The sequence below is a fragment of the Grampus griseus genome (assembly GCF_964374135.1).
Source record: "Grampus griseus genome assembly, chromosome: 5".
In the NCBI taxonomy this organism is placed as follows: domain Eukaryota; kingdom Metazoa; phylum Chordata; class Mammalia; order Artiodactyla; family Delphinidae; genus Grampus; species Grampus griseus.
The window spans coordinates 75,535,154-75,561,227 of NC_138998.1; the positions used below are offsets into that span (position 1 = coordinate 75,535,154).

Sequence of the window (26,074 nt, forward strand, 5' to 3'; positions counted from 1 at the left end):
GCCTCATCCCCTCTCCAAATCGCCCCCCCCCCCACAGGGACTCTTCCAGACCACTTCCAGTCACCAGCTCACCCTTCATCTTTTTTATGAAGCCGTATGGACTGCACAGGTACATAAGCACGCTGCATGGACATTCTTGCCATCCTTTCAATCACGACCTCCCTGGGAGGTCAATGTCTGTACCCTACACTGCACCCAAACACCACACACTGGAGCAATGTGAAAACTCCATCCCACCTAGCAGCACCAAAGCCCCAAGTCCACAGGGAAGTATGATCACCTCTTAATGTGATCCCGTTTAGGGTGGGAATGGATGCGTGAGGGGTTTTCCACTCTCCCCACTTAGCCAATGATCTCAGGAGATCAGCCAAAAGGAAACAAGCCAATTCTCCCAGAGAGAACCCTGAAAAACCTTGGGCCCTAGAAGTACCAGGCACCTCCGCAGGCATGAAGAGAGGTGGGCTGAAAAGCAGGGGCAGGGAAGGGGAGGTTGTTAAATGTTTGAACAAAGAGCTGTCTCACAGCAGATCCCCTCACCCAACCCACACAGCCCCCTGCCTAGCCGGCAGAAAACACAGGGGTTACCATCTACAAAGACTGAATAAGAAAAGCTCTGCCAGGAGACACCAGGCAAAGGTGGGAGGAAGTATGGACAAATTGAACCTAGAGATCACCCATCTCCCCTAAGCCCCTACCCCCCAGCATCTCCCTTCCCTTCTCCAGAATGTTGCCAATCTGATCCCCCCAAGTAGGTTAGAGAATTTTTCTCTAGGTTACCTGAGGAGCATAAGAAAAACAACCAAAAGATAGTGATTTGGAGACTCTTCCAATGAAACAGCTGACTTCCCATTCAAATACCCACTGTGAGGCCCTCCCAGTAAACAAGTACCCTCCACCCCCTCCCCACACTCAAGAGTCTGCAACCCACAGCCTATGTCTTGATCTTCATTACACACAGATAACCAAGATTCACCAGACGTCTGAGGGAAGCCCTCAACACAAAGACAGAGATGAGAACAAAACAATGGAAAGATGAAACTTAAAAAGAACAGAAGAAAACAACTAAAATTATTATCCTCAGAGAAATAAAATGGTGCATCTATAAGACAAGAATAGAATGCTATGAAAAAGGAGTAGTCAAAGAGAATGATGAAAACCTCTCAGAAAGTAAAATCCTTGCAGAAACAAAAATTTCCATAGGGCTGAAGGTAGAACTGAAAAAACTCCTATGAAATAAAACAAAAAGATCAAGAAATAAAAAGCAGAAGAACAAGATAAGACAAATAATAGGTATTCACTAAGTGCAAGAGCCAAATTAAAGGAACTAAAGAAAAAGAAGAAAACAGAGGAAAAGAAATTATCCAGGAAATAATTCCAGAAAATATCCCAGAACTGAAGGATGTTGAGTTTCCAGGTGAGAGGGCCCAACATCACCAATAAAAAAAAAGACTCTCACCAAGTACATCATTGAAAAATTTCAGAACACTGCTGACAAAGAGGAGATGCTGAAAGTTCCAAAGGGAAACAAAACAAAACAAAACAAGAAAACCACCACACACAAAACATCAGGGGTCAGAACTGGCATAGGACATTTCATCAGCATACCAAAAGACAATGAAGCATTGCCTCCACAATTCCCCAAGTAACATGATTTCCAACTGGAATTCTATAACCAGCCAAACTACCTGTCAATTGTGAGTAGAGACTGACTCAGACAGACTTAAGGTCTCAGATGTGAAAAATTTACCACCAAATTTCCCATTCTCAGGAAGCAACTGGAACTCATGCTCTACCAAAACAAGAAATAAATAAAAAATGAGAAAGACATGGAACCTAGGAAACAAGGGATCAAACAGAGGAGAGAGGCAAGAAGTACCATGTTGATGGTGAAGAGAAGTCCCAGAACAAATGTCCTGACCCCACGGAGCAACCAGCCCAGAATGGAACAAGGACAGAGGACAGAGGAACGTGGTCAATAAGAAGTGGCAACTACAGATTATCCTATATGCTTGATCTTATAGATCAGTTAAATAATCTGACGAAAGTCACACAGCTAATAAGAAGCAGGTCCAGCATCTGAACCCCAGTCTCTCTATTTGACCCCAGGCCCTCTCATGCCACTGCCTCTTTGTAGCCAGAAGTCTCACATTGAGTCTGAGCTCTACCACTCAATAGCTAAGATGCCCGGGCAACATCACTCAATCTTTTAGACGCTTAGTGCTTTGCATCTGATGTGGAGAAAATGATACCTCCCTTGTGGGACAGCTGTGAGGATGAAATGGGGTAACTTATCGAAAATGCTTTATAAATCATAAAGCACTCTAATAGGATCAGTTACCGTAATATATAATACAAATTTCCATCTCAGCAGAGTAGGAGATGGAAATGTGGCCATATTTTAGTGTTTCTAAATATAATCTGCCATTGGATGCAACTTTACCCTTCTCCCCAGGGTAAAACCATCAGGAGGAGCTGTCCAAGAATGATTTCTCCCTTATTCTGCCCCAGCAGGGCAGTGCATGATGCCTGAGGACCCCCTGCCCTCATGCAGCGACCTTGAGAGCTCACCAAAAAGTTCATTCCACCTTATTATCACGTTATTCCACTGCTCCCAGGGAGCTAACGCACTTCAGACTAAAAGGTCCATAGCACAGTGCGCATGGTTAAAGGAAAAAAATAAGAGAATCTGTTGGACACTGCTGTTTTAAATCCTCAAATAACCTGGCCAGTCAGAAAAACAATTACCCTTGCCCAGTGCCTCAGGACTCTGACCCGAAGACCAGCTCTCCTGAGGCTGGCCGGCACCTGCACTTCTGGACAAGAGAGCAGGAAAGGGGAAGGGAGGGCAGGCCCAGTGCCCACCTGCCTGGGTAGCACAGCAGGGTGCAGCTGGGCCAAGCGACAGCGAAGTGTCTACAGCAAAAACCACAAGAGCACCAAGTTTCAAGACTTATCCACAGCTTCCTTCCTAGAAAGCCCGGCGAGTCCCTCAGGTCCTCTAACCAACAGCCACTCTCAGAGTAAACAAACCACTTTGCAGCCAGCCACCAAAGCCGCTGAGCCAGCGTTCACCCTCACACAGCAGAGAGCTTCAGCTCCGCCAGAAGTACAATGATGCTGGGGCTTAAACTCACGGTCTGTGGCCGGCCTGGTTAAGAACCCTTTATGGAGGGTCCATCTCCTCTTCATCTCGTCCCATCCCTATTCCAGCCCCTAGACTAGGAGCACCTGGCCCCTTGAAAGCCCTGTTTGTCCAGCATAATAAACATGACAGACACACTGGCTGCCACACTCTTGAGCTTTGCAGAGGTACCCTGCTGGGAGCATGTTACAAGGTAAGTCCATGACAGCTCTCAGGAGACCCAGAGGGACCACGGAAACCAGACAGACCTAGGGCAGTCAGAGAGGGTCTGGGCTGGAGAGGGGTGGGAGAAGGCAGATGGGGCCAGGCTGGGGTGGAGGGTGGGGTCTTCAAAGCCTGGCTCAAGAGCCCCTTCTGGCCCGATCTCAGACTGGACAGTCGTCAGAAGGCTGGAGTGAAGGGACCTGCTGGGTGGCTGCCCAAGTGGAGCGAAATGGGTCAATCCAAGAGCCTCAAGGGAAAAACAACAGAACTCAATGATTATTCATATGTAAGCAAGGAAGAAAGAGAGTAGAGGCTAAAATGACCCAAGGATTCTGTGCTCAGAAATGGAACAAGAACCAAAACTGGAAGAACTGGGAAGCAGCAGCAGCAGAAGAGGCTTCTGTCGTATGTTGAGGAAGGTGATAATAAGCTTGGGTGCAGACACGTGGACAAGACGCCCCAATGCAGGTGTCCTCCAGGCTGGAGAGTGAGGTCAGTGAAGTCTCAGGGGTCGGGGTCCAGGGGGAGAAGTCAGGAAAACCCTCAGCTGAGGAGGAGGAGGAAGGACCAGGAGAAAGGTGGGAAGAAGGTAGGAGGTACCACAGACCTGGTACCTGGTCAACACAGACCAGGGAGGAGACACACAGGAAATCAGGTGTGATGTGCAGGCGAAGGTCAGGGCCAAGTCCCCAGGGATGTTCCGAGAGCATTCTGGTGATGGGAGGGCGGCCGGAAGCCAGGCTGCAGAGAGAAGCACACCCCACGCAGCGGGGAGCACAGGCGGCCGCAGGGTCGGGAGAAGGATGGGCTGTCTCCACCTAAGACAGGGAGCTGCATGGATGTTTGTGGGCACTGGAGAGGCAGGATTTGCAGGGAGAGGATTTGAAAATTTGGGAACAAGAGGAAAATAGGATAGGTAGATCCAGGGGGAACTAGGGGGAACCAGGGGACTTTGGTGTGCAAAGAGCTAAGATGCTCAGTATAAGATCCCTGAGAGAGGAGGGGGAAAGGCCCTTGTGTCTGGCCTTAGACAGACCCTCACCTTAGCAAGCAACCACAGGGGCAAAGGGAGCGAGGCCCTTTCCTCCCTCCCCTAACCCCAAGGGGACTCTCCTCCGGCCACTTAACATTCTCCTTTCTCCTCCACTTCAGTCGATTTTAACCTTTCCAGTGTGCACGCTCCTTCCTTTCCTTAAGATACAGCTCCAGTAAGCCTTGGGTCTCCTTGCCAAGAGCCTTCCTGCAGACTTCATAAGGCACAAGCCACAAACCTTGCTAACAACAATAACTAAGGCAACTATAACAACGTTAATGATACACAAACTCTCTGCTTTGTCAAGCCCTCAGCGGGGATGGGGCAATGTTTGAGAAGGAAGCCAGCCACCTTCGGAGCCAGCCATGGAACTGCTCCTGGGTTCCGCAGGCTCTTTACATTCTAAGTCTTTCCCTTTGGAGGTAGAGGAGAGAAAAAAATCCCCTTTGTGCCCTATGCAAACTCCTTCTTTCCCCCAATAATTGTTTTCTTTCTGCCCCAGCCTTAACAGTACTTACATCAGGGCTGAGCTACCCCATGGGCTGGGCTGAGATCCATAAAACCTTTGCCTGGGTGCAGGGCAGAACACTGCCAGGAAGAACGGCTCCCTTCCGCTACTGCTAGGGAATACAGGCCCCCAAAGCCAGGTCCTGCTTGCATCAGAGTCAGTGCCCGCCCCCCCACCCCGCCATCAAAGTACCGGTCCCTCCAGCCTCCAACCCCTGTCATAGTACTACACCCGCCTCAGAACACTGGGCCCCTCCAACAGAGAAGCAGCCCCCTCCACCCTGAGCCCCTTCCCCCATCAGAGCGCAAGGCGCTCTGCAGAGCCCACTCAGGGTGCCTGGCACGAAGTCCTCACCTCCACCCTCCACCACGGCTGCAGGCAATGAGGTCGAGGACACTGACGTCTCCCCCTCACCTTCCAGACTCCCTGCAGTGCTCTCCTAACAGGTGTCTGCCCTGTTCAGGGCCCACCAGACAAATGGTCCTCCAGCCTGGAGCCTCACGCTCCTCTCCTCCCTTTGTGGTTTCCCCACACCCCTCAGACACCACAGAAAGAGCACTGCTTCTGGAGTCAGACAGACCTGGGGTCAAAGCCAGGCACTATCACTTATAGCTAACTGATCTCAGATGTTACGAGCGTCATTTCCCTGCCTATAAAGTGGAGAAGATAATACTGATATCTGCGGGGTTGCGGGGTTGGCTGAGGATTAAAGGAGGGGGAGAAAAGTACATAGAGAACCTAACATAATGCTTGGCACACAGTACACAATCATGGTAATTAGCTGTATTAGTACCATTAGTGAGACAAATCACAGAGCAAGGGCAACAGAAGAAACGGCATCTTTTCCTCTCCAGGGCCCTGCCGGCAATCAGGCAAAACAGCACATCCAGGCAGGAAGAAATGTGCACGTACACACATGCAGCATCAAAACCTCGAGTGATCACCCGTCAGCACAGCAACCATCGGGCCACACAGCACATGGAGGACGGTCCTTCCAGGTTTTGTGCCCATTTGCCCCTCACAATAACCTGATGAGTGGGCACTAGCCTCATCCTACAGATGAGGAAACTGAGGCTCAGGGAGGTTAGCTTACTTACCAAGGTCACACACAGTAGGTCAAGTTGCAGAGCTCGGACTAGAGCTCGGGCCTCTCGGGTCCTGGCCAGAGGTGTTTGCTTCCCTCCACCCCACAAGCTCCTTGGACTCGCAGCGATCCACGTGGACCACCTTCCCAGAAGTACCTCCTTCCCAGGAGCACCTCCTTCCCCAGCCAGGCCCATCAAAGCAGCCAGGAAAAGCCCAAATCTTCCAGAATCCCCTGGCAAGGAGAGTCCCAGCAGGGATTTACACTAACCCTCTGCTCCCCGCAAGCCTAGAGCACCCTGTTGTCGACCACCCTTCTCGGGACCCTGGGGCAGTCAGCCCAGATCTGCCATTAATCAGAGGTGAGTACAGGGGTCCGGGCTCCCTTCTGCCTCGCTGTCCCTCTAACACACCACACTCACAAGCTCCTCTCTTCACTTAACCTCACCCATCATCACCACCAGCCTAGACATAAAGAGTCATACAATTCTGGAAAATAACAGGGAGAACAGTCCTTGCCACATTACACCCTCAGCTTTAAAAAGCTCCAGATCTCTGGGGCGCATGCCAGCACCCTCACATTCTCTATAGCCCGGGAGGCTGTCTGTCGTTATAGATTCACTATTCAATGCAGATCATGAAGCCAGAGGTATTCTATTATGTAAAAGCAACTTGCTAAAGGAAAAAGAGTTGAAGACAGAAGGTTAACGTTACGGAAAAAGGGTGGAGGTGGGACTTGACCTTTTTTGCTCTGTCACCTGAAAAAAGATACCCTTCTTATGTTGGGAGCTGTGAAGAAACTGGTTTAATTTAGTGTAGCCCACATTTTGCTCAAAATAGTTTTGAAATGTCAGAATCTAAGTCTAGACTCTTAGGAAGCTAGTGGTAAAGGGATCCAGGAATAAGGTTAAAAACAGATGACTTGAACCCAAGGTCAGAGAACTCCAGCTGGCTGAGTATTTGAGAGCTAGAGGTTTGTTAGAAAGAGTCAGAGACCCAAGTTTTGTGCTGGCTTTGATACTTACTGACTATGTGACCTTGGACAAGCCATGTCTCCTCTCTCCTTTCTCTGTAAAATGAAGGGGTTGAAAGTGATTTCCAAAGTCCCTTCCAATTGTGATATTCTGCAAACCTAGTTTCATGACCACTACCAGAGAAGTACGGTGAGGTAATTACCCCTCATGAAGGAACTGCTGAGTTGCCCTGGGCATGTGGCCACCCACATTAAAAGTCAAACCTCTCAGTCTTCCTTGCAGCAAGTGCCCCTGGCATGTAAACAGAAGTGTTATGTGGCAACTTTTAGGAACTGTCCCTCATAGACACCTGGTATGAGTCTTCTTAGCCTCTTCCTGCTTCCTGCTTGCTAGAATTTGGAAAGATGGCTGGAACTCAAGCAGCCACCTTGAGACAATGAGGTAGAAGGACTTGCTAAAAATGTGGAGTTATCAAGATAGAACGTACCTGGGACCCTGATACCACAGAGGGATATACTGGCCCTAGAACACCCCTTTCCAGCTTCTATGTGAGTGAAATAAACAGTCGCTTTAAGGCACTATCATTCTGGGTTTTCTGGCACACATGCAAATAGATCTTGTATGCCTACTGAAACAAAAGCTTTAACTAGAAAGAAATACCAACATCTGCTCCAGTTGGGATATTTCAAATCATTGAATCATGCATTATACTTTAGATAAACTGTTACAAGGAAGGAGACAGCGAGACTATCAAGGATCTGATTTACTGTGTTCCTCCTAATTACCCGAGTTGCACTATGCCTGTTCCTAACAGTATCTTGGTCACCTGGTGACAGCTACCCACAAGTGAAAGGAAAATTAGCTAGTAACTCTCCAGTTTCCCCACAACCTCAGCCCCTTACTAGTAAGGGGACCACTGCAGGCAACCAGAAGGCCAGGACATTCCTTGTAGTTCACAGGCTTGAGCTGGGCTGGTTGGTTTCCCAGATACAAGACTCCTCTCAACGTTCCTCACATGCCATCTCCAGCCTCCAGGTAGCCCTCCAGAGCCAAGGCCTCAAAATCTCCTGAGGCTGCGCAGTACAGAGGAGCCCGGAAGGCTGTGGAAACTAAACATGTTAATACATAGAAATCCGTGTCCCACCATTTCATTTTGGATGGCTCCAGTCATTAGAAAGTCAAGTTCCTCCCCCTCCCAAGCCATTCTGCCAGCCTATCACACTCTGAAGACAGCAAACACATTCCCTCTTAGGATTCTGTAGGGGAAATTCCCCGACTCCTCATGTGCCCCCAAGCCCCTCACTGTCCTGAATGATCTGCCCTAGACACCGCCATGTTCCTGGTTCCCAATGTGACTGACCCCAAGGCTGGGAGCACGGTGGCAGAGCCTGAAGAGGGTAACGTGCCATATTACACTATAATTTACTTTTGGAAATAAATACCTATGCTTTCATAATTCACAATACAGGAAATTAATCTCAACACAAATCTTGATTTTTGGATCATGGTTTTCTTAAAAAAACTGAGAAACACCATTAGTGAATCTCTTAAAATATGGCAGCCAACTGCCATACAGTGCTGGCAAAAGCCTAAACCAGTACATTTCTTTTGGAAAGCTATTTGGCACAATTAATCAAGTATCTTAAAAGTATTTACGCTCCTCGACTCCGTAACTCCACTTTGGGGAATGTGTCCCAAGGAAATCAGCAGAGATTCTGACACATACATGACTTGCTCGGTCCTACTCATAAGAGTCAAAAATTGTAAACGACCTAAATATTCAACAGTGGGGGAGTGACTACTTAGAGTAAACCACTCAACAGAATAAAACGTGCATTTACACGATGTTTTCAAAGACTGTGCAATGAAAAGATATTTTTTTAATGTTAAGTTTTTAAAAATAGAATTCAAACTGTACATGGTATGATTACAACTATACACAAAATTATGCTCAGAAAATAACTGGAAGAAAAAATGCATCAAAGTAAGGCTTCGTCCTTGTGCATATTTTTCTAACTTATCATAATAGGCATGTCCAATAGAAATACTTAAAGAAACAAAATTTACCATCATTTGATTACCGTCATGGAAATAATTAACAATCTCAAAGTATTTCCCCACCACAAGAAAATATAACTTTACAGTTGAGACACCTGACAGAAACCTCCTCAACTAAGGGACCAACAATAACACCACCAGTAATGGGTCAAATCAACTTATGTCTCCTGATACAATGCTCTAAAGGGAAACATCCAAAACCAAATTGAGGGACATTCTTCAAAAATGTCAAGGTCCCGGGCTTCCCTGGTGGCGCAGCGGTTGAGAGTCCGCCTGCCGATGCAGGGGACGCGGGTTTGTGCCCCGGTCCGGGAAGATCCCACATGCCGCGGAGCGGCTGGGCCCATGAGCCATGGCCGCTGAGCCTGCGCGTCCGGAGCCTGTGCTCCGCAACAGGAGAGGCCACAATAGTGAGAGGCCCGTGTAACGCAAAAAACAAACAAGCAAAAATGTCAAGGTCCCGAAAGACAAAGACTGAGAAACTGGCCCAGATTAAAGGAGACTAAAGAGATATGACAATTAAATTCAACATGTGATTCTGGATTAAGTCCCGAGCCAGGCGCTGCATTCCTGACTTTGATCATTGTACTCTGGTTATGTAAGAGAATGGAAACACTGAAGTGTTTATGGGGGCAAAGGAGAGTCATGTCTGTAAACTTTATATATGCAGAGGGAGAATATGATAAAACAAATGTGATATAATGTTAATATTTGTGGAATCTGGCCGAAGGGCAGATGGAAATCTTTTATATTCTTCTTGCAGCTCTTCTCTAAGGCTATTTCAAACTTAGAGTTAGGGGGAAAACACCTAAAATAAGACAGAAAAAAAAGAGATGCCTAGAATACAACCAAATACTGCCCCCACCTCTTCCACAGGCTTCCTGAAATCCTCGGCCATCTATCCAGTGTCACGGGCACTTTCCCATGTAAGAGCAGTGCTCACCTGCCCTTCTTCACTTCCAGCTGACTGACTGCTCACTCCTCTGCTCACCTGACATTGTGTAGTTTTTTTAATAAGAACTATTATACAGAATCTGCAAAGAACTTTGCATGCAACACGTACCTAGAATGGCTTTGATGAGTGAGGGTGGGGGGGGAGAAATGCTAATTTTTAAATATAGGTAATTTATGCCCCTTAAATGGGCAAATTTTAAGCATCTGTCACCGAGCACTATGGCTAAATACCCTCTTCACAAGGAGCTAATAAGGCCTAACCTCAAACCTAGTTTGAAGATTTCGCCACTGATATTTCCCAATGTTCAAATAAATGTCCACCACCCAGCAGACTTTGAAATAAAAACAAGCACCGCCTGGATGGCGTGTGTGTGTGCGTGTGTGTGCGTGTGTGTCTGTGTGTGCGTGTGTCTGTGTGTGTGTGAGAGTGACAGAAAGACAGAAGCCTGGCCCTGGGATGTGGACCCCTGACTAGCTACAGCCGAGGAGCTAAATGTGCTTAAGAAAGACAGAGAAGTAGGAAAGCGCTTGGCTGGCACAGAACCCAAGAGAGGATTCTTTAATCCCTACATTGAGGGCCTAGGGATGCGGCCATGATAATGATAAGAGCTGCAAGTACAGAGTGTTTGTTGCGTGACCAGGAGCCAGCTAAGCTGCTCATGTGACTAGTTCATCTAGTTCATTCTCTTGGCAAGTGAATTAAGTAGGTACTTTCATTATACCTATTCTATAGATAAGGAAGCCGAGACAAAGAACACTTAGAAACTTGCTCAACGTCACTGGCAAGTAGGTAAGAGAGCTGTGACTCAGACCCAAGATGAAGTGGAAAGACCGATTCCTAGAGCCACACACGTCTCACCGCTTGCTCCTATAAATGCACAGCCAGCTGCACATCTTATATTTTGCTTCCTTTAAAAGCCACACCGTATACATGGGCTACACAGTTTTCCCACCTGTTTCCACAGCACAAACGTGGCTGTCAACAAGGGAGAGTTCAGAGGCAGGACAACTGATCTGAGAGCTTATGAAAACAGGTTTTCTTATCCTGAAATTGCAACTGCAGTGCATTTAACCAGGACTTAAGTCCTAAAGCTTTTAATGTTGTGGAAAACCTCTTCTAGAGCCAAGAGGGCTCTGGGTTGCTGCCAGCCTGGTGTGCCGGGCCTGCTAACGAGGAAGAGCTGGTGGAGGGAGCAGAGAATTAGGTAGCAGGGACGAAGGAAGAGCAGGTGAATTCCCACTCCGGAAACCCAACCCTGCCTCAAAGCTCCATTAATTGAAAATAACAATTCAAGTGCTCATGACTCATGAGGTAAATCTGTGCTTTGACATACAGTATATCATTCAGTCCCCTAAAGCTGAGGGTCTAAACCGGCATTTTCTACCCCTCTGGCCTTAACCCAAGAGCCAAGTCATAAAATCACTTCGGTGGGTTACCACCAGCATTTTTAAAAATAACATTAAAAAGGAAACATCCATGCTTCGCTGGTGGCACAGTGGCTAAGAATGCAAGGGACATGGGTTTGAGCCCTGGTCTGGGAAGATCCCACATGCCACAGAGCAACTAAGCCCGTGTGCCACAAATACTGAGTCTGTGCTCTAGAGCCCGCGAGCCACAACTACTGAAGCCCACGTGCCTAGAGTCCGTGCTCCACAACAAGAGAAGCCACCGCAACGAGAAGCCTGCGCACCGCAACGAAGAGTAGCCCCTCTTCGCCGCAACTAGAGAAAGCCCGCATTCAGCAATGAAGACCCAACGCAGCCAAAAATTAATTAACTAATTTTTAAAAATTAAAGAGAAAAGGAAACATCAGTCTGTACCATAAGCAGCAAGACTGTTTTTGGTGAAAAATCTGCATCTGTTATGTTCATATAGACATATATGTACTTGATTATAATGTAAAATGCAAAATTGTTCTTCCAGGAGTTGCAGTAAAAATGTTTGAAAAACTGCTATAAACAATCTGTGTGGGAGGTGGTACCATCCCCACTTTACAGATGTGAAAACTGAGGTTCAAAGAACTTAAGGAGGGCTTCCCTGGTGGCACAGTGGTTGAGAGTCCGTCTGCCAATGCAGGGGACGTGGGTTCGTGCCCCGGTCCGGGAAGATCCCACATGCCACGGAGCAGCTGGGCCCATGAGCCACGGCTGCTGAGCCTGCGCGTCCGGAGCCTGTGCTCCGCAACGGGAGAGGCCACAACGGTGAGAGGCCCGCGTACCGCAAAAAAAAAAAAAAAAAAAAAAGAACTTAAGGAATTCAACTTGGGTGAAGTAAAAGGGCAGAGCCGGGACTCAGAGGTCTTCTGGGCACAGATTAGAACCTCTTCTCTTTGCCCATCAATGTGCACACTTCCCACTGGTATCCCTCGAGGTCTCTCCACTCCCCAGAGCTCCACCCAGAACAAGACCTGAAAGGCCAGCAAGTCTGCTTTCCCTTCCAATCTAGCTACTGAGCACAACCAACAAGAAAGAGCTTCGACGACTGCCTGAGCCATCTTCTCTGCTACCCGCTTGTGCACACTTCCCTAAACGCCTGCAGAGAAACGCAAAAACGGCACATGCTTCAGCCAAGTGATGCCTCACAGTGTCACCAGTGTGTGTGACTTGTAACATGGGCAGAAGTTGTGCCACACCACTCGGCCCAAAGCTGCAACCTTGGCTGGCAAAATACTGTCCACCACGTAAAATTAATGTTAACTTGTAAATGTCTCCAGTTTGTAGTTGCACAACAGCAATAAGTATAAGCTGTTTGGAAATACAGATTCCTGGGCCTTCCCCTTGAAGAAAATCACCTCGTGGATCTGGAAAGCCCAGGAATCCATTTTTACGCATACCTCCCTAAGACGGTTGGATTCACAGCCAGTTTGGAGGGCCCTTATTCCATCTTTTAAAAACCCCCTCCCTGGACTCCATACCACTCCCCTCTCCCTCACAGCCAGAATGTTCCATCTCCCTCCCCGCCTTCTACCCACTCCTCAGCATTGTCAGAGCTGTCAGCCCCCCACCATCAAAGAGGCTCTTGGTGGAGGTCCAGCAATGACCTCCACATGGATAACCCAACGGGCACCTCCATTTCTCGTTTTGCTCAGCCTCTTGAACCTAGGCAGAACTCGCTTGGTCTCCCTTCTACCTCTCCAGCCACCCTTCCTATCTTCTTTGTAAATCCACCTCCACCATCCTGCAAATGCGGGAGTTCCTCAGGGCTCACTCACTCAGTCCATCTTCTCTTCCTGCCCCACACCCTCCCCTGGGGTCCCCCACCTGAGCAGCACCCCTAAATTAACATCCTCAGCCCAGACCTCTTTTCTGAGCGCCACACCCTCACATCCTGCTCACTCAGCGGCTCTTAAACCGGGGTCAAGTATAATTCTCAAACGTTAAAAACCCAATTCTCATACAAACAAAGACTGAACATATTTCAAAGGGTTATTAACTCATTAATAAGGGACCCACTAAAATGACAAAGCTTGGTCAAAAGAGGATATAAGAAAAAAGATGTTAATAAAAAGATTTTAAAAAGAGGTTATAGGGAATTCCCTGGCGGTCCAGTGGTTAAGACTCCATGCTTCCACTGCCGGGGACCTGGGTTCAAACCCTAGTCGGGGAACTAAGATCCCGCAAGCAGTGCAGCACGGCCCCCCCCCCCAAAAAAAGAAGTAGTTATAAGAAACTTACAAGTGGTCGATGAAAAACAGGTATGATATGATTGCTAAATGAGATACCAAGCCGGTTAATGTCCTGAAGGATCTCTCTTCTCTACCAAACAGAAATCATTTGCATCCTTTCTAACTTTACAGAGTATGGGTCCTAAGGAATAATAAACAAAGTGACATTCCCTAAAGTACTGGAAGCCGCTGAGGTGGGCTTCCTAGACAATACTCCAGTGTGACATTAGAAAGTCACTAGATCATCTTTTATTTCCAAGTTTGGCGATAATTTTTCTTACACTGGGGTCTATGAATTTGGATGGGGAAATATCACATCTCTATTTTCACTAATTTCACTAAAATTTAGCCTTCCCTTTATTATGAATGTAGGTAACTAATTACAGTAGCACTTACAGTGTCTGTGACTTTGCCATCAACAGAAATCACATGTTCTCATCACAAGAGGATTGCTGCAGGTATCTTGAAACACTGTCTATGCTTATCACTACTTAAAATTACAGAAATTATCAAACTTGCCACTAGATCTTCTTATATGACGCATTAAAAAAATACATACTATTTTGTCACAATTTATTATATTTTAATAACTATATTTCAATATCACTGGTTTCTTTTGTAATCCTATGCATTCTGTTTTATACATTTAAAAATATTTTTCTAAGAAAGGGTCCATAAGTCTTCAGAGAGGCCTTTCCTGACTCCCTGCAGTAGGACAGGGACCCCTGTTACACATTCTCTTACCACCTTATCTTCCTCCTTCCAGCACTTACTACCTGAATTAAATAATAAATTAGTGGCTCTCTCACTAGGAAATGGGAGGAAGGGATGGTGTCCATCTTAGTTATATTTTGTCCCAAATGCCTTGGTATAGTATGTCTGGCTCATAAAATACTCTCAAGAAGTATCTGTTAAAAACAAAAAAAAGGGGGCTTCCCTGTTGGCACAGTGGTTAAGAATCCGCCTGCCAATGCAAGGGACACGGGTTGGAGCCCTGGTCCGGGAAGATCCCACATGCAGTGGAGCAACTAAGCCCGTGCACCACAGCTACTGAGCCTGCGCTCTTGAGCCCGTGAGCCACAACTACTGAGCCCACGTGCCACAACTACTGAAGCCAGCGCGTCTAGAACCCGTGCTCCGCGATAAGAGAAGCCAATGCAATGAGAAGCCTGCGCACCGCAAGGAAGAGTAGCCCCCGCTCGCCGCAACTAGAGAAAGCCCGCACGCAGCAACGAGGACCCAACGCAGCCAAAAATTAATTAATTAATTAATTAATTAAAAACAAACAAAACACCAACAAAAAAGAAAGATCTGTGGAATAAATGAACATCTGTGACATGTGCAACATGCAGACAGTGGTCCATGTTTCTTTGAAATGAGGAGCATGTACAACACTCTGCCCAGGACCCAGCGGGTCAGACCCCTTGATGACAGCAAACCTGCTTGTTCCTCGGGAGCCTGCCCTACTTGGCCCTAGAACAGAGCTTTCCAGCCAAGCCCACATCTTGGCTCAGAAGCTAGATCACCCTAATGTTTTAAGCCCCAATGTAAGGCCCTCGACCTAGATCTCCATTAATACCTTCCACGCGAAGGATTAAAGGATCTGCTCACGAATTAAAGACATCTGCTCAAGCCAAGGGGTTAGACAAATGGTGGGATTCTTTGGGGCGATGGATTCTCTACCCCTGCCCCAGCCAGCTGTGAGGAGTGGGGAACTCTGAAGCGGGGCACAGGCTCACCATCAGGCCATCTGGGAACAGAGCGCACATCCACCTGGGGGCTCAGTATGACCCTGGGGGATAAAAAGACACAAAAAGGCTATTCTAATCCCATACTCCTTCTGAGTGTCTAACCCCGACTCCCCCGCACTGCATGACCGCAAAGCTAATCATTTAGAAGTGGTCATAAACTGGTGTGTGGAAGGAGGTCCTGTTGGACGTAGGTGGTCAGAGGGGACAGCTATCTAGAGCCATGCAGGAGGGTGATGAGAAGGGCAAGAAGGATGGTCAGTGAGGGCCTGGCTACGGCCCCTACTCAGGCCATCAGGGAGCTAAAGAGCAAGGTTCACGGACTCCCCAGGTAAATGGCTGGTGCTGCGATTTCAGAAAATAGCGCGTGCCAAGGAGGTTGCTCAAACATTCAGGCGACCCACTCATCTGCCTATGTCCTCCCCTTCCAGGCCATGACCATCAGTGGTCTCTCTCTTCCTGCTCTGTCAACCTACTCATCTCTCTTTCGGGGTAACAGTACTCAACCAGCTTACCTCACCCAGCTCATGTGGGACTCGAAACTACACAGGTGTGAAATAAGTGGAAATGCTTTGCAAACTCTAAAGCCCTCTACAAATGTACCAGGTGTCTTCTAATTCTCGTTGCCAGGTCAAATGGGTAGCCAGAGGCCTGGGTCAGGGCCACAGGATGGGCCAGGCAGGAGCAACAGAGCTCCTTGCCTCTCCCACTGAAACCTAGGACACCAGGTGTGGGGGAAAAGGAAGCGGGGGGCAAGCAAACCATGGAAGTCCGGCAACGTAGGAGAACTTAGGCTCTCCTACACCCCATGCGCACTCTCTGGTCCACTGTCATTTAGCCTCCAAAACCTACCACAATCACCAAGGGAGACACAAGAGCCCCACAGAACAAAACCACAAAGCGGGGCGTACCTTCCAGGGAGGCGGTGTGGTTGGTATCTCCATTCTCAAGAGAGGATCCACTTTCAGAAGAAAGGGGAAACACAGAGCACTTAAATCCTCAGTTCCTCTGTCCGCATGCACGCGTGCCCGCGCACGCACACACACACACACACACCCCCATCCAGAGGCTCTGCAGCGGCCCCGTGCAGAGGGGCAAGGAGCCATCAGGAGCTCAGCTCCAGGGGACTGTGCCGGGGAGAGTCCTGGCTGCACGGGCCCCCCAGCCGTGTCTCGCAGCCTCCGCTCACACCCGCTCTAGCCCTTCACTGGCTTCCGGGCGCCCTTTCTCCAACGATCTGAGGTGACTGCTGTGGCTCCTACTTAGTGGGCACGTCCACGTGCCACACAGTGTGCTGGGTGCTTCCTGTATTATTTCTGATCCTTTCAGCTTTGCAAGATGGGTATCATTACCACCACTGACAACAAGAAAACAGTCAGGGCCCAAGGTCACATAGCTCCTGAGTGTCTAGCTGGCTAAAAGCCCATGTTCTTTCTATACCATTGCACTGGACTACATCTTGTAGATAACAGAGAAGAAAGTAAGAGGAAGAAAGTGTTGTTTTGGGAAAACTAATCCAGTCTCTTCCGCTCCAACCCAACCCTCCACTGTGGCATAACTGCTCTTGTTAGTGAAAGGGCCGTTTTCATCATATCTCTCCATTGCCTAAAGAATCAAGTCCCTAAAGCTTTGTCAGGCATTTAAGATTCTTTCCAATTCACTTTTCCAGCCTCGTTTCCCCAACCCCACCCTCAAATCCTCCCTTCCATCCAGCCCGGCCCATCACTCCTCATTGCCCATGTTTCTGTCTTGGCTTCCCTGCCTGCAACACTAATTCCTTCAACCAAACACAGACTGGGGGTGACTGCACGCCAGGTCTGGGCGAGGTGCTGGGACAGGGAGGATCCCCGCTGTCACAGAGCTCAGAGTCTGCCTTCCTTGTGAGGCATGAGCTGCGGCCCTTCTCTGGCCCCTTGGTGCCCCAGAGCATGACCCTGGTCCGAATCCACAGCACTGTGTTTGCCACTCCTACGGCACTCAGTCATTCCAACTCGTGTGCCAGTTCTGTTTTAAAACTTCCTCTGTAATGTGTTTACTTCTGTGGGAAAAGTGCACTCCAGGTTCCAAGCAGCATTATCAATGGCAGTTAGGCTCTCATGCCAGCCCACAAAAGCCTACTAAATATATAGCGGTGTAGAACCTAAATACGTGTACCTTAAAAGCTCTGCAGGAGAGACCAGGGCAAACGTCTGCTGCTTCCTGCACCCCTACCCACTGTGCCATCAAGTTCTGAGCTTCACGCCACCCTCTGGGGCAGAGGCCTGAGCAGTGGGAGGAGGGAAGCAGGTGGGAGCTGGCACGACAGAGATGGAGGGGGAAGAACGCTGATGTGTAATTCAGGGGCCTGGCTCCCATCCCCACTCTGTCTTTACAAACTAGGCCTCAAGTGGGTGAGTCCCTTCCCTCGCAAAGCCTTACTTTTCTCTTTTAAAATCAGGGAGCTGAGTTAGGTCAGTAGTTCTCAGACCTCTGAAGCTCACAGATTGGCAGGATATATTTTTAAACATGTATTTAAAGTATATGTTTAAAAATATATAGTGTGTATTACATATATATTTTAAAATAAATTTTATCAATTAAAGGACTTTTTAATAAAATCACAATATAGTATCACTGCTTTCATTTTTTTCAAAAGGACATTATAAACCAGTCCTCCACCCCCCCCCCCACATGCACTCCCTCAATATGGACACCGTGTCAGAGAAATGAAGTTTTAAAACCGGAAATATCTGGAATCATGAAAAAAAAAAAGCCATTCACCATTGTTATTTTTCCAATTTGTCCGTGAACCAGTGCAAACTTCATCACAGCCCAGCTCCAGGCCTCAGCCTGACGATGGAACCCTTGAGCTGGGTGAGGCTGAGTCCTCTCCAGCTCTGACATTACTCCACTCTGAGCGAGCTCTGGATGGAGACTATACAACAATCAGCATGGATGGCCCCGGGCAAGGGTCAGCTGCAGGAAGGAGCTGAGTGGGACAGCAGGAAGGGGCAGTCGGCTGCAGGGGTAGGGACAGGACAGCCTGGCCTCCCCAGCCGCAGGCCCAGGGCAGAGACACCCAGCCTGGAAGGGCTGGAACTAACCTGTCCCAAGTGTTGACTAGCGCTGTTTCCACCCCAGAGTGTGGAAGGCTGCGAGTCCCCAAAGAAACTTTTTTAAAAGTTCCTTTACTAACTTTTTCTGATCAAAAACTAATGCACATTCATATAGAAAACTTGGGAAGTACCAAAAAAGCAAAAGCAAAGAAGTAGGCAAAAGTCACCCACAACTCCACCTTCCAGAACAATCACTGTAAACATTCTGATGCACTGCTAATCCCTCAAACACTTCTGTAGCTATCTTCAGCCACCCTGGGATTCAGTTTTGTATCCTGCTTTTCCCCTAATTATCACACTCAAATACTTCTCCATGTCCTTAGATATTCTTCATAAGCATCATAACATATTTTGATAATAAACCCAGCATTGTAGTAAATACCAATATTCTTTATAAACATGACTTTCCGTGGTATGGATAGGGCCAGAAATCATTTAAACATGCTGCCGTTGTTAAGCATTTAAGCCACTTCCATATTTTTGCTATTGTAAAAAACGTGGTGGGTGTACACCCCTGTCCATGAATCTCTGTAGACCCCTTTACACTTCTCTGTATCTCTTGGGTCACAGCCCAGTGCTCTGCGTGTATCTGCCCCCAGTAAATACTGAGTGGACAAAGAAATCCAATCCACTCCCAGGAGCTGCGGAACCCTTATCAGATGGACGTAGAGTTTATATTTACAAAGGCCCACCCTGGTGTCCACCCGCCACTCATCACTGACCCTACACCTCAGGCTCACACCTGCTAAGTCAATCTTGGGCTTGGGGAAAGGAGAAGATGTCAATTCCTTGTTGAGGCCTCCCAGGTTCTAGGGCTCTCAGCAAACCTACCCACTCTCCACACCTCCAGGTGGAGGGCATCAGCAGACCTCAATTCCCTAGAGGACTCCCACAGCCCCTCCTGAGGGCTCAACCTACCCCTTAGGAAAGTCATGGCTGACCTCCCTCTAAATTAATGTATGGCTCCCCTTCAGGCGTGCTCCCAGAACTTCAAGTATCAGCACTCACCGTTCTGTCTTTATCTGCTCACAGGACTGACTCCCCTGCCCAACGCAGGGCAACACCAGAGGGCAGGAACAATGTGTGTTTTGCTCCCTGCCCAAAATCCAACCCAGTGCCAGCCAAACAACGGGGTTGATAAATAAATGTTTGCTGAATGAAACTTCTTTCTGGTCTGAGTCTCAAGCCTTTTATTTTCACAGGAGGGAGAGGAAAGGGGAAGAAGAGAGGAAAGTAGGACCTCCTAAAACAGCCCAAGTGCAAAGACCTGATAGCGGGTGGCACTGGAGATGGCCCCCTCTGCACAGTCCAGCAGTCCTGCCTGGCCTAGAAACCAGTCCAGACCAACCGGCAGCAGGAACAGAATACAAACAGATCAAACACACCTAGATTTCAGGAAGTGACACTGCCCCACTCCAGCCTCGTTTCTCTCCAAGAGAATGGTCAGATCTAGAGGAGCAAGGACCTTCCTTTCCCACCCATTTTCATACAACTAGAAAATACAGGGTCACTCCTCACTGGCGAACCCAGAAGGTCAGGGTATTGAGAGATGGAAGTATTTAAAGCAACTCAAGCCACACTCCATTTTTTTCTCCTCACGTTTCGTCCAGCATCCTCGCCACACCCAAAAGAAAAAACCTGTAAAATCTGGGTTGGAGAGAGTGCCAGCAGCAGGAGGTTCCCTTCAGGAACTTCAGGTAAAAAAGGAGCCAAGATTGTCCTAAAATAAGGCAGACCAGAAGTTATACTAGAGGTGTGGAAGGAGGCCGTATTATCCTATCACACACCCACAGCAACACCAAGGCCAAACCTGGGGCCCTGGGTGCTGTGGACACACCCATTCCAACCTCTCTCAGGGATGCCCTGCGGCATTCCTCCCCCACCCCACAAGGGTAGCAAACTCCTCCGGAGAGCCTGCACTCCCATCACCCTGGCCCACCCCTTCTCCACTCCTGTACGGTTTTGCAGTTTAGAGCTACGTCCTCCGATTTCTCATCCGACCCTCCTGGCAACCTTGTTAGAGTGGTATTTAAAGCGTCCCCATTTCATGGATGAGAAGATTAAGTCAGGTACATTAAACGATAGGCCGCGTCACAAGCCAGAAAGTGGCTGAGGTTCCAGCCAGCCTCAGTTGGGTGAAGGAGCTTAACTCCCCCGCGGTGACCGCACCCGGCCCCGCCAAGTCTGGCCGGCTGGCGGAGATCCACGTGGTGACTGGAGGTTCGCGGCTGCTCAGAGCCGAAACCAAGAACTAGGTGGCTGGCTCCAGAACAAGGTTTCCGGCAGTGCTGGTGGCAAGCACCCCCTTCTTACCCCGTACTCACACAGGTACAGGGCCCGGAGTCTGGGGTGCAGCACCCCCGCAAGCCGCCGGCGTCCGGCCCTAGCCCGCGGCCGCCCCCTGACCTGCGCCCCTGCAAAGTTGTGTCCGCGGCGTAAGCCCCCCACCCCCGCGAGGGATCGCCCAGCGCCCCCGGGGTCCCCCACCCCGGGCTCCTTTCGACCTTTGAGCCCCAGAGCACCCCGCTGCGAGTGCACGGCGACCGCCCAGCTGCCTCCCCCGCAGCCACTGGGTCCCCGCCTGCGCGGCACGCACACCCCCAACCAGGCGCCCGGAGGCATCTATCTCCCCGCACGTCCCGGGAGGGCCGGGAGCAGGGAACTCGGACCCTCGCCGGGCGCACGTGCCGTCCCGGCCCGGACCCCAGCGCCACAGCCTCACCCAGACCGCCAGCAGCAGCAGCAACCACGCCGGCACGACCCGCGCCATCCCCGCCGCAGCTGCCCACGGCCGGTTCTGGTCCCCACTCGGGCTCCCGCGACCGCAGCTCCGCCGGGGGCAGCCACCGCCGCCACTTCCCAGCCGCTCCCCGCCTCCGAGTTCCCGGTGCCACGTCTGCCAAAGCATGCGCACCGCGCTGGCAGAGCCTGCCGGGGAGAAGTGCGTGCTGGGAGTTGTAGTTTGCAGCATGGCTGAGCAGGGGTCAGCGGGTGTGAACTTGGCCCCCAGGCCAGGTAGAAGTCTGAGTGGAGTGCGACATGGTCAGGGTCAAAGAGTAAGGGAAAGCAGTTAATTTGGGGGGCTTGCTCTGTGCCTAGAACTTTAGAAACAAGATCTCCTTCAGCTCAGGTAAGTTTTATTTTCCACACTTTGAGGATGAGGTGGCAGCCCAGAGAACTGAATACGACCCAGATCACACAGCCTGGAAATGGCAGAGTCCAGTGCTGCTTGTGGAGGATAGGAAAAGCCGTCGTCCCTGCGTCCCTCCTACTGTTTCTTTTTTTCATTCAGAAAACTGTATTGAGCTGTTGGAAAACAGTTTGACATTTCCTCAAAAAGTTGAACAGAGATGACCTTATAACCCAACAATTCCATTCCTGGGCATGTACCCAAAAGACTTGAAAACAGGTATTCAAACAGATACTTGTACACAAATGTTCATAGCAGCATTATTCACAATAGCCAAGAGGTAGAAACAACCCAAGTGTCTATTGAGAGATAAATGGATAAACAAAATGTGATATATTCATACAGTGGGATATTATTCAGTCATTAAAAGGAATGAACTACTGATGTATGCAACAATGTGGATGAAACTCGAAAATATTATGCTAAGAATGGAGCCAGACACAAAAGTATGCATATTGTATGATTGCATTTATATGAACCATCCAGAAATGGGCAAATTCATAGTGACAGAAAGCAGATTAGTGATTGCCCGGGGCTGGGGGGAGGAGGAATTGGGGAGTGACTGCTCAGTGGGTACAAGATCTCCTTGGGAAGGATGAAAAGATTTTGGAAAAAGACAGAAATGATAATTGCACAACATTGTGAAGATACTAAGTGCCACTGAATTGTACACTTTAAAATGGTTACTTTTATGTTATGTGAATTTTATCTCAATAAAAAAATTTTTAAAGAAAAAAAACCATCATTGAATCCATTCCTTGTGCTAAAACATTCATGTGTGGAATCAGTTATTCATTCAAGAATTTTTATTAAATACCTACTACACCCTGAGGCTCAAGATATATAGTAGTGAGATGGACAAGGAAGTGCACAGTCTAGGATTGATAGGTTATAGCTGGAAGATCTTTGCTCACTGTCTGGAGGTTCCAAGCTTAAAACCTAGAAGTCATCCTTGATTCATCCTCACTTCTCAACAGGCCCATCCAACCCATCACCACATCCTGTCAGTTCTACCTCCAAAATATAACTCTTCTGCCACCTCCCAAGTCTAAGTCACTGACATGTCTCAGCCACTCAAGGGCAAGACTGCGCCTTCCATTTGCCTGCTCCTTCCTCCTTGTACCCCCTACAATGCAGTTGTTAATGTCAGTCGGATTTTGTTAGCCATTTCCTGGAAACCCTCCAATGGTTTCCCATTGCCCATAAAATGAAATCCAAACACTTCCCCATGACCTGTGAGCCACGCATGGTCTGGGCCTGGCCTCTAGACTTCATCTCCTGCCTCTCCCCTATGCTGTCCACTTGGCTCCAGTTACACAAACCATCATTTCCTGCCCATCCCCCACCATCAGAGCTGTTCCTACTTCAGGGCTAGTACTTTTCCTATTCTCTCTGCCTTAACACTCTCCCTGGTCCTTGGTCTGACTGCCACCTTCTGATCCCTTCAGGGCTCTCCTACATGTACATCCTCAGAAAGGCCCTTGGAGCAACCCATCTAAAGGATCTCCACCCCCAAGCCCCTTATCCTCTAGCTCAGGTTCTGCTGATTCCTTGCCAGCCCTTGCCACAATCCGCCACTACTCGTTTAGTTGGTGTGTCCATGGTCTCCTGCTACAAGTGGAACGTAGGTTCATGTCTCTCTTGTTAGCCACCTAACTGCAGAGCCTAGCGTAGGACCTGAGCCTCAGGTGGTTCTCAGAGTTCTTTTGGATAACTAACTGATTGAATGAAGTGATGTGTTGGAGAGTTTCAGAAATTCCTGAATCAGGCGGGAGACAGGGCTTCCTCTGCATGCTCTGCATCCTCAAGCTCATGATCTGCATATGGGAAAGGGGGCCTTTCAGCTCCTCCTCTCTGTTTTTCTTGGTGACTCTGCGCCAGGCCAGGAATGGAACCCCGGCCCTCGGCAGTGAAAGCGCAGAGTCCCAACCATTGGACGGCCAGGGAATTCCTTCTGTTTCTCATCTGTAAAATGAAGTGGCTGGTAAAGATATAGAGCACCTGTACTCCCATGCATTGATGATGGGAATGTAAATTGGTTCGTCCACTTTGGACAACAGTATATGTATAAAATATGTACCAAAATGTTCACAGCAGCTTTATTCATAATAGGGCTTAATTGTGCCTACTCCCCCACAAGTTCATATATTGATGTCCTAACCCCCAGTAGAATATGACTATATTAGAATATGACTTAGAATATGACTTAGAATATGACTATATTTGAAGATAAGGCCTTAAGAAGTAATTAAGTTGAATGAAGCCATTGGGATGAGCCCTAGTCCAATATGACTGGTGTCCTTATAAAAAGAGGACATTAGGACACACAAAGAAAAGGAAAGACTGTGTGAAGACACAAAGAGAAGATGGCCAGCTACAAGTCAAGGAGAGAGGTCCTCAGAAGAAATCAACCCTGCTGATACCTTGATCTTGGACTTCTAGCCTCCAGAATTGTGAGAAAGTAAATTTATGTTGTCTAAACCACTCCTTCTATGGTACTTTGTGATGACAGCCCTAGAAAACTAATACAGTGGCTAAACTGAAAACAATGCAAATGTCCTTGTAAAAGTAGATAAGTAAATGATATCCTATTCTGCAACAAAAAAGAACAAACTACAGATATATACAAGAACATGGATGAATCTCAAAACCCTGATGTTGAACAAAAGTAGCCAGACACAAAAAAGCACATACTGTATGATTCCATTTAACTGAAGTTCAAGAACAGGTAAGCGTAATCTATGGTGATAGAAGGAAAATGGGGGTTCCCGTGGTGGGGGCGGGGAGGAGGAGAGATCAACTGGGAAGAAATAGGAGCAAACCTCTGGGTGCGAGAAATGTTCTAGATCTTGATTAAATGATGGTTACATGAGTCTACATGTATAAAAATTAATTTATTAATTGAGCTGAATTAGTTGAGCTGTATGCTAAGATTTGTACACTTTACTGTCTATAAATCGTATCTTGATTTTTTTAAAGTTCAATAAATGAAGGGTGGAGTGAATCAGCTAATCTTCAGGATCCCTTGTAACTCTTGTATGTATCTCCTGAGTCCAAGACTGGCTAAAAGCTCCTGGGTCCAGAGGAGGGCTGAACTCTGCAGAAGTTAACTGCCAAAAGGGAAAGAGTCCAGGAGAGGAAGGAAGGAAGGAAGCCATGGGTCTATGAGCCAGAGAACCAGAGGGCAGGGGACTGAGAGGGAAAAATAAAAATTGCCAAGAAAACAAGCCATTTCATCCTGCAATTGAAACTAGCTAAAATGAGATTTATGGCCCTTCTGGGAATGTTTAACAATTCTAAGCTTCACTCTCTTTGAAATATTAGGAGAATAGCACAGGGCAAGTGCTGTCCCTCCTCCATTACAGCCCTCAATGGGAACCATCCATTCTCCAGCAGCAGCCCCACGGGGCCCGGCCAGAGAAACTTCTCGTCCTGCGGTTTATCGTGAATTGTGAAGCCACCTTATATTTGTGTGGCTGGTTCCTCTCCATCATCTGAACTGAGATGAGGACTAGCACAATGACCGTGTTCTGACATTCAAGCATGGAGGAGGATTGGCCAGAACAAAATGGGAGGAATGTTACGTCCAAACACAAAAGAATATGTTCTGTATAATTCCACTTACATAAGCTACGAAAAGGGCAAAAGGTCTCTGTTTTGTTAGAAGTCAGGATCGTGGTTACCTTTGAGGGAAGGGTGTGGGTACTCACAGGAAGGGGTCTCTCGTGGTGCTGAGGTTCTTCTCCTCCACCCGAGTACAGGGTACCTGGGTATGTTAACTCTGTAAAAATTCATCACACACATTCATGGGTTATGCTGTCCTTAACTTATATTTGAGTAAGAAGTTCACAGTTTTTTTAAACAAAAGAGGAGGAATGAGATGGAGAGAAAGAGAAGTCAGCTCTGAGTAGGGAAGGTGGAAGGAGAGGAGAATTCTAAAGAAGAGACAGCTGGGAAATCATGAGTAATCCCTACACCTGGGTGAGCACCTAGTCCCACCAGAACACCCCATGCTGCTCACAAGCCTTTGCCTCTGTTCATCAAGTCTGCTGGCATGCCGCTACACCTGTACTCCCACTCGGCTGATACCCACCCAGCTTGGGCACCCCCTCCTCCAAAAGCTTCTTCTGATACTCATCATTTTCCCACCAACACCCCCAGCAGTCCAGGGCTAAGTGTCCCTTCTCTGTGCTCCCACACTTTACTGTATGGAATGTGGTCCTTAAGATCATGGACTGTGACAAATTCATAGAGACAGAAAGTAAAATAGTGGTTTTCAGGGCTTGATGGGAGAGGGAAATGAGGAGTTTGTGTTTAATGGTTATAGAATTTCAGTAGGACGATGACAAAGTTCTGGAGATGGAGAGTGGGGTTAGTTGCCCTACCATATGAATGTACTTAGTACCACTGAACTGTGGAC

The 26,074-nt window shown here is 48.2% G+C and overlaps 1 protein-coding gene across 1 annotated transcript in view; it reads right to left on the reverse strand.

Moving 5' to 3' along the window:
* PDIA5 (protein disulfide isomerase family A member 5) overlaps positions 1–21,351 on the reverse strand; it is a 92,290-nt gene extending 70,939 nt beyond the window's left edge. The window contains exon 1 of the mRNA XM_082654587.1: positions 21,187–21,351. Within this exon, the coding sequence (XP_082510713.1) occupies positions 21,187–21,234 (48 nt within the window). The 5' untranslated portion in view covers positions 21,235–21,351. The remainder of the gene's footprint in view (positions 1–21,186) is intronic.
* Between the last annotated feature and the right edge of the window lie 4,723 nt (positions 21,352–26,074).